Source organism: Apteryx rowi, unplaced genomic scaffold (genome assembly GCF_003343035.1).
Source record: "Apteryx rowi isolate R43461 unplaced genomic scaffold, aptRow1 scaffold_110, whole genome shotgun sequence".
Taxonomy (NCBI): domain Eukaryota; kingdom Metazoa; phylum Chordata; class Aves; order Apterygiformes; family Apterygidae; genus Apteryx; species Apteryx rowi.
This window is the reverse complement of record NW_020447309.1, coordinates 1,218,002-1,227,137: the sequence shown is the minus strand read 5'-3', so window position 1 is coordinate 1,227,137 and position 9,136 is coordinate 1,218,002. Positions and strand designations below refer to the sequence as shown.

General features: G+C 48.6%; 2 protein-coding genes across 2 annotated transcripts; both read left to right on the top strand.

Moving 5' to 3' along the window:
* On the top strand, positions 1–1,453 carry HOXD13 (homeobox D13; the record flags this gene model as incomplete). The annotated part of the gene is made up of 2 exons (XM_026075499.1): positions 1–460; positions 1,203–1,453. Coding segments are annotated over 2 exons (711 nt in total), but the record flags the coding sequence as incomplete, so codon positions are not given.
* Positions 1,454–7,296: 5,843 nt separating this feature from the next.
* Positions 7,297–8,951, top strand: HOXD12 (homeobox D12). The gene is made up of 2 exons (XM_026075688.1): positions 7,297–7,933; positions 8,199–8,951. The coding sequence occupies exons 1-2, from the start codon at positions 7,372–7,374 to the stop codon at positions 8,435–8,437; spliced, it is 801 nt and encodes a 266-aa protein (XP_025931473.1). The 5' UTR covers positions 7,297–7,371; the 3' UTR covers positions 8,438–8,951.
* The last annotated feature ends 185 nt before the right edge of the window (positions 8,952–9,136 follow it).

The following is a 9,136-nucleotide window of genomic DNA, read 5'->3' as shown; positions in this document are numbered from 1 at the left end:
CCCCCGGCCAAGGACTGCCCGGGCCCCGCCGCGCCGCCGGCCGCCCCTGCGCTCGGCTACGGGTATCACTTTGGCAACGGATATTATAGCTGCAGGATGTCCCACGGGGTTGGGATCCAGCAGAACGCCCTGAAGTCTCCCCCCCATGCCTCCATTGGCGGCTTTCCCGTGGAAAAGTACATGGACGTCTCCAGTCTGACCAGCACGAGTGTCCCCGCCAATGAAGTCTCCTCCCGGGCGAAGGAAGTGTCCTTTTACCAGGGCTACACAACCCCCTACCAGCACGTTCCGGGGTACATAGACATGGTCTCAACGTTTGGCTCTGGGGAACCGAGACACGAAACATACATTTCAATGGAGGGCTATCAGTCCTGGACTCTGGCTAATGGCTGGAATAGTCAGGTTTACTGTGCTAAAGATCAGACACAGAGCTCACACTTTTGGAAATCGTCCTTTCCAGGTACGAGAGGGAGAAAAGCGGTCTGAGCGGACCCCCCGCACCTCGGCCCGCCCGCCCCCCCCGCGCCGCAGGAGCGGCCTGGCGAGGCGGCCGCGCTGCACAAGCACGCACAGAGCGGGGGGGCGGCGGATTTTTCCTTCCCCCCCAGCCGCCCCCGAGGAAACCTCACTTTGCGCTTTCCGCCCCGCGGGACAGATCCCAGAGCCCGGCCCGGGCCCTGGATCCCCGTCTTCCTGGCGGCGGGGGCTATATCGGGCTCCTTCTTCTGTTGCTTTTAGCGGTGCCTCGGGTTGTATTTACGTTTGCAGTTTGCAGGACGATGGCTTGAAGGCTTGCGATTCTCTGCTCTTCAGGCTGAGGATTGACCCAGCCCCAGAGCACTTAGGAGACTGCGAGGAGTGAGGGCACACTGGCACAAACCACATGCAAACAAACCGGGGAAACGCGCACCAAAGCGATCTCTGTGCGTGCTCTGCCAGGAGCGACCTGCTCTCGCCCCCAAGCCAATGCCCTCGCCGTCCTGCACGCTCGCTAGAGATGCATGCCTGAAAAGTGATGACAGTCCATCAAGGTTTTGCTGCTTTACTAACGTGCAAATAATGTGGCAGTGTAAATAATAATAAACTGTAAACAACCTGGCATTATTTATTTGCCCGTGAAAACCAGTGCCCAAAAAGTATCAGTTAAGCTTTAAACGCTTGTAATAAAATTCTAATTTTTCGCATAATGTCTTTTACAATAGGGGATGTTGCACTAAACCAGCCAGATATGTGTGTCTACCGGCGTGGGAGAAAGAAGCGAGTGCCGTACACAAAACTGCAACTTAAAGAACTCGAGAATGAATATGCCATTAACAAGTTCATTAACAAGGACAAGAGGCGAAGGATATCCGCAGCCACAAATCTGTCTGAGAGACAAGTTACCATTTGGTTTCAGAACAGGAGGGTGAAGGATAAGAAAATAGTCTCGAAACTGAAAGACAATGTATCTTGATCTATTGGTTGCGGACAGTGATGGATATATAAACTCAATTTACGACCAGCTAAAGACTTTTGGAAAGACTTGAAAATATATTTAATTTTTTTTTCCTTCCAGAGGTGGCGAAATTTTGTGAATTGTTTTTCATGAAAGTCAGCGTTTTTCTCTCAGTCGAAGGGAGTGCTGGCAAATCTTGACTTATAGTTCTGTTTCTTCCTTTTTAAAATAATAATAATAATAATAATAATAATATTTTCTGTTTTTCACTCTAGGCCAGTATAAACGAATTTAAATATGTTGAACGGTTACAGATATAATTTTCTTAAATGCTTAACTCTTTGGGGTTTTTTTTCTGTACATTTTTCTCCGAACAACAGCCAGTGACAAAAAGTGTCAGTTTTGATTTGGTATCGTAAACTTCAAAATATGCCAAGTGAAAAAAAATAGCAATCAGAAAACACGAGAAAGCCGGATTCTGGACCCATGGCAGCACCCAGCTCCTTCCAAAATCCGTGGAGCCCACCGGGATCCGAAGCGAAGTGCGAAATGCGCGGAGGGGTAATGTGTGCAGTCGGATTTTTAATTCCTTTTTTTCGAGGGAGGATATATTCCGAGCAGAATTCCAGATAATTCCCGATGGCGTTTTATGCTGTGATTTCGTTTTCGGCCGAAGGATTTTGTGTTCCCCACTTGAAAAATACGCAGCATGTGGGTAGGAAGGAGCCTTTCTGGGAGCCCGGGCAGGGCTGTCCCGGGGCGGCGACGCGGCCCGGCAGCGCGGCCCCGGCGCAGGCAGGAGCGCGGCGCGGCCCCGGCCCTCGCCCCGGGCGGCACCGGCCCCGGCACCGGCACCGGCACCGGCACCGGGCGGCCGCGCGGGCAGAGCCGGGCTGCAGGCCCGGGAGCGGCTCTCTGCAAAGACGGGGGTACAAACAACGCGTATGTTGTACAAAATGTTGGTTACTCGATAGCCTGCTTGTCCGAACAAGCACAAGGCTCTTCTCCTTCCTCCTATCACGGCGTTTAAAAAACTTTCTGGGTGGAGAAGTAAAGTTCACTGCTAACTTTTAAATTAAAAAAAATAAACGGGTGTTAATGACAGAAGCAATAAATGATGAATTTCAAAAGATGCCGTAATTTATATAGGCTGAAAAGTCTAGGATTGTGTTGATTTTTGTTATTTTAAACCTAGTGTGCATGTTATGATATACACAGGGTGATCTGGATCAGACAACTACTAGGAGAGAGAAGCGATATCCTCTCTGTTAATGTGCCTCGTCTAATTATGAAAATGTGTGTGTTCCTGACTAGTATTATTTATTATAATATCCTATTGCTCTAAACACTTTGATTACCAATGTATGTGGGTAAGACATACACCAAGATTATTCTTCCATAAACCATATCTTTTTCCTTTCCTGTCTTAAAGTCTGCTTTTATTTTACATTGTGTTGGAAATACGGGCTGAACTTCCAAGCTGTTAATGATGTTGCCAAATTGTTCCTGAAACGTCTTTAATAAAACGATTTCTTTTCGATATGCACATATATAAGTATATATATATATAAAGAGGAAGAAATTCGCCTTCTTTTCGCAGCAGGGCGCTTCGTGGCTCAGGTTTGCCTGGGACCTGTGCAGGGCCGCTTGCAGGGCGCGGTTCTTCGGAAAGCAGAGGCAGATGAGATTGAAGAAAGCCGTATCCGAGATGCCCTTTGCTAGGGAAGGTTTCGCTCGGAAGAGGTGCCCGGACAGGGAGGCGGGGGGAGGCTGGCTCTCTTCTCCCCCGTGGGCCCGGCGTTGCCTTCAGGGGCCGCCCGGCGTCCCGCTGCCCCCCGGCGCCGCTCCGGGACCCGCCCCGTGTCAGCGCGGGTGTCCGCGGCCCCGCTGCGGCCCCGGGCGGCGGCAGCGGCGACAGCGGCGGCAGCGGCGGCAGCGGCGGCCCCGGCCCCGGGCTTGCTTCGCAGAGCGGCTTGATCCGCCGGGGAGTGAGTGATCTTCCGCCGCCTCCTCCCTCGTCCTTCCCCTTTCTCTTCCGCTTGAATATCCACAGCTTGTGTGACGCTTATTCTCCCAGAATCAACGAAAAAAAATCCTATCGGGAACGGTCCGGGTTTTGTTTGATTTGGGGAAAATAAGACGGCTAAATGTAAGTACCTGGAAGAGCCCTCTCTGATGACCTAACCTTGTTTTCACCGAATGTTTTAAATTCTTCTATTCTTCCACTAGCACCCCCCCCAGCCAGAAACACCCCCAGTTTGGTCCTCCTAATTCTCGGGAATGTTTTCCTCCCAGCGTATTTCCCCTTAAAAATGAAGCCCTGGCACGGTCAGCGCTGTTATGTTACACGTCCGCAGAGCCGTCGCGGGTTGTACCCTTCCTCTTTCCAGGCTTAACCTTTGGCTTTGGCGGTGTCCGGACTCTCAGAAGACGCAGGCTTTGCCATAACCAAAACTCCCTTCCCAGGGCAGGACGAAACCCGAACTGACTGGCAAATCGGTACCATATGGAGAGGAGCCGCCTTTTAATTTTCTAACAGCGTGCAGAAACATAAGGAAAGCAGCACCTACGGTCAGAAAGAAGGCGAGGCAAATGCTGCCGCTGCGTGGGGGAGATAAATCCCTCTACTACCTTTGTAAATAAAACCTGTTTTCTAGCCGGAGCAGGGGCCTTTACGAGCATTACTTAACTCCCCCCGCCTCGTGTACAGCCGTGAGAGCGGGGCGCACGGACCCCGCCGGGGAGGCCGCGCCCGCGGGGCGCGCTGGGCGCTCGGCCCCGCGCTCCGCGCTCCGCGCTGCCTGCCCGCGGGCGCGGCCGGGGGTACCGCAGCCACCGCGCTGCCTCCCGCTGCTGCTGCTGCAGCTGGTCCCAGCCATCCGTGATTAGAGAAAAGGCATCATGATGCGGCTGAGACGCAGCGCGGATTATTACACATAATTATTATGTGCCTCGGCAAACGGAACTGCAAATCCGCGGTGACACAACGATGCACTGCAGGCAGCCAGCTCGCCTGCCCCGGCTCTGCCATTGAGCTCGGCTCCACCTCTAGCGCGATCTGCGAGCCATGTTTAAGGCAATCCTGCCATCTCCTGGACAAGCTCTAGCATAGGCTGGGGACGCGGGGAACCGACTTCCAGGAGCCGCGTTTCCGAATGATAGATGAGAATAGAAGACTACTCAGTTACACGCAGAGCAACCTTCATTTTTTTAATGAAATAATATTCCAGTGAAATGATAGTGTGTGGGCAGCTCTGACGTCTAGGGTGATCCCGTTGCTTACTTAAAAAATAAATAAATAAATAAAAAGAGGAGCGTGAAAAGAGCGTCTGAAAGCAGAACTCTGTTTCTCTCTGTTCCTCAGCAGTGATATTTCCTGTACAGAGATAGACGGTGGGACACCCGCTGTATTAAAACGCCACCCTCCAAACCAGAAGCGGCTGTGGCTGGAAAAACGAGCAAAAGTCCGTTCGAGGCTATCTGCACCGCGGCAGTGGCAAATCTCCTGTGAAACAGCATCTTTTTGTCAGTTCTTTTCCCGACAGATTCAAACACAAATAATTTTTCTGCCGCTATGAGTGTCTCCAGCTACACGAGATTTTGTTTTCATATTTTTTGCAGTATTATTTAGTAGTTACAAATGAGTTGAGCATTAATTTAAAGCTCCGTTTTCTCTAACCCCATAAAAGCTAGTTTGAAGTGTCACCTTTCTTTCCGGTAACTGGGAACTCGCATCTATTCCTTGTGTTTATTGCGGGAAAAATACAGTATTTTGAACACAAAATGTTCTTTCTGTCTTACGAGAAACAAAAATCACTGTCAGCTTTTTTGTAAAATGCGATTATGGAAAGAAAACATTACCCATCCTCTTGGAGAGGAAAAAGAAAAAAAACAAAACAAAACAAAACAATAAGCTAGCAAGAGGGAGATTCAATCGTTAGGCATAATTCAAACAATAAAAATTAAAGGCAGTGGTCAGTAATATCCTCCAGCAATGCTTGTGTGGTCCTGTGTGGTCTAGGGGAGAGCAATCATTTAAAGATTTCTTCCAGGGCAATGAAATTACTGCAGAACTTACCCCAAAATCCCATTAAACAGAGAGATGAATTTCATTACGAAAATGTCAAAAGGAGCAGTGTCTCTGATCTCGGCTTAGAAATAAAACCCGGATTTAAACTATGATTAACAGGACAATAACATGGAAAATTAACCCTACCTGTTAACCAGGTTTGAGTTTTTAATAGAGGCAATGAGAATGACGAAGTCTGGGCTCTGCTTGCAGCTGGACTCGCTGAGGTTGGGGAGATCCTCTTGGAAAAGAGGCCGGGGTCAGAAATGCCCAGTCGGGTAAAGGGCATTTAAGGGTCCATAAAGGTCGGGATGGGCCTCCAAAATTTCCTGTGGGGACTGGAACTTCAGTGTCCAGGAGCGATTTCGGAGTGCAGAGTCCCCCAGCCGGGGCCTGCCACCTCAGACCTTGGCTGCTGTCTAGCTGTGTATTTTTCCTGGAGAGTTCAAGCCTCTTAGTCCATTACATGTTTTCTTACAGTTTCATACCTATAACTATAGTTATAGTTCTCTTATGTTTGTGTCTTTGGGTGCCTGCGGCCTAGGTTTGTCCCCAAAGGAAATAAACCCGCAAGGTTTGGGGAAGCACATGAGCTATCTCCGTGAGGTTGCTCTCAGATATGGTTTCTTTCGTCCACCAGAACTACAAGGAAAATGGGAGAGCTTCCGAGGCTCCCGTATAACTCCTCAAAATAATAATAATAATAATAATAACAACAATAACAATAACAATAATAATAATTATATATATATATATATATATAAAACAAACACACACACACACTTCCCCCTAAGAAAACCAAAGCATAATGTTCTCTTCAGAGAGCAAAAATTCCTCATGTACAACTTAGGAGCTAGCAGTGAGGTACTCAGCTGAGTTCCTCTGCCCACCACAACACTCAGATCCTCTCTGCTGCAGAGCAGACCGGGCATTTTCTTTCTTTATAATTTTTTTTTAATCTCCGCTGTCTGTTCAAATAACTCTCAACTGCTGTTGTTTTAAAATGACAAAATAAAACCTGAGTATAAAAACTTATCTGCACTTTGGAATGAGGATGAAAGGTAAAAAGGGCAGACAAGCAGAGCTAGAAAAACCTCAGAGAATACCAGTGATTAGTGTACCGCAGAGAGATTCCCGCTAATATCCGATCAATTAAGATTTTAATTGCAAGCATATGCAGATGCATATAATGTTGCTTGCAATTAAAAAAAATGCATATATAAAGCTGATAAAATAGGGTCTCTGCACACACGTACAAGGTGTACTGATCTGTAGAGGGGCAGAAATAAATGCATGTGCCCTAAGCGGTCACATTTCCTTCAGATTAAAAGAGAGAGACCCCGTGAATTCTTCCCAGCCCGCAGTGCGTATCGTTATGGTTGGCAGTATGTTTGCTGTCCGCAGCTCCCTACGCAGGGCGGTGCGGACGGCAGGGTCGCTCGCCGCGGCCGGAGCCGGGGCCGGGGCCGGGGCCGGGGCCGGGGCCGGAGCGGGGGGGCTGCAGCTCGAAGCCGCAATGCCTCCTCTAAAACTTCGCAAATGTTTGTTTTCCCCTCGTCTTTCCGCTCACGTTGCAGCTTTGCCAGCCAGTCCCAGCCACTTTTATAGAAGTGGAGACCATGTTTTCCCCTCCCCCTTGCAAGTTAAGTATTTTCATATTTCAAGTGTTATCATAAGACTTTTAAAAAAAGGGAAAAAGAAAAAAAAGTGGGGGGGGACTCTGTGGCTCTGTGGCTGGAGGCGGTGCTGAAATTACCGGCTTTGAAGAACCTGTCTGCAAAGTTTCGTCCAATCGTTTTAGGCTTTCCGTTTATTCCCTGCTGTAACTAAATACTGCTGTAAGAACAGCTGAAGTCCTTTGTTGGAAATGTGTGATCGCAGTCTCTACAGATCTGGCTACGTTGGTTCTCTCTTGAATTTGCAGTCTCCAGATTCCTTTTATTTTCCCAATTTGCGGGCTAATGGCAGTCAATTGGCGGCTCTGCCCACCATTTCCTACCCCCGAAGCTCGATCCCGTGGACTTGCTCAAGTTCGTGCACAGCGCAGCCCCAGAGTCACGCGTTCAGCGGCTCCTCGCAGCCTTACCTCCCAGGCTCTGTTCCAATCAACATCAATTCCAACAGCAACAAAGAGTGCCTGGAAGAAAACAATAAATACTACGCCCATGATGCGAGCTCCAAACAAGAGGAGAGATGCAGGCAGAGGCAATCTTTCGCAAATGACCCAACTATTACTCACGCAGCCAACTTAAAGCCCGTAAAGTATGACCACACGAGCCTGCAGAGAAGTTTGCATGGCTCGGCTACTCTTTTTGAAGTGAATTCCTGTGCTTCCAGTTTAAAGGAGGACATCAAGAATTCGGTCAACTTGAACCTGACAGTTCAGCCTGCAGCAGTCCAGTCATGCCTCAGACCTTCAGTGCAGGATGGTATGCCTTAAATATCTCGCTTTAGTTAGAAGCGACCTAGTGATACTTGCTTTCTAAAAGATGTCTGTAATTGTTTTCTAAACCCCCTGTTATCCATTCTGCATGGTAATCGCTTAATCCGACGCGAAGGTAGACAGAAACTGTGCTGTCAGATGTGCTTTGCCAGATTTACCGAACTAGTTTTGCCCTGTTCTCTTGCGGGTTTTTGCATATTATCTTTAATACACAGACCTGATCTACTAAATTATCGACGTGTTTGTTGTAGGTTTGCCTTGGTGCCCCACCCAGGGGAGATCAAGAAAGAAACGGAAACCTTACACAAAACAACAAATTGCTGAATTGGAAAACGAGTTTCTCCTCAATGAGTTTATTAACCGACAGAAGAGGAAAGAACTATCAAACAGACTGAATTTAAGCGATCAGCAAGTTAAAATTTGGTTTCAGAACCGACGAATGAAAAAGAAAAGAGTAGTAATGCGTGAGCAGGCGCTTTCTATGTACTAGAGCAGAGTCTGCCCGTTCCTGCATGAACTTGTGCCTGGAGTGTTCATCCCTAGAGTAGAGCATATTCGCGATTGAAATGAGGGAAGTGAGTTTTTAACCGTTTAAAACAATATCTCGAAACGTGTAGGATCCCTGTGTAAATTGGCAAATACTGAAGTCTTAGCCAAAATGAAGACGACAAGCCAGACCAGCAGTGAAACCTGTATTATCAGCTTTTTTACCTTTCTTTCTACTCTTATATAGAATTCTTCCTGCTTGTTTCCCTCTCCTTCCTTGGAGAACGAGCGGTGCTAAACTAAAATCGATTTCTTTTAACTGTATGTAAACGCCATTTTGCAGAAAAATAAAGAAATAATGCCTAGTAAAGAGCTCAGCTATTTAAATCCTGGCTAGCCCCTTCATGTGTTACTCTGCTTTTGAACGCGAGCATGCGGCGCTTGCTTGTTTTGTGGCTTGGAATAACCCGTTTGAGCACAGATCGCAGAAAGTGGTTAACAGATAAACCTTTTTTTTTGTTTTTTAAGACCTCTGCTCGGAGCTGCAGATCTCGCCGCAGCCCGGCGGAGATGGCACGTGACGCCGCCGCAAGGGCAGCGCGTAACCTGCGCGGGGACTCCGCACGCACCCAAGGGCTCCGCGCCCCGGCCGCGGCGGGGGGCTCCTGCCGCGCCGCTCCGCTCCGCTCGCCGCCCCGACGGC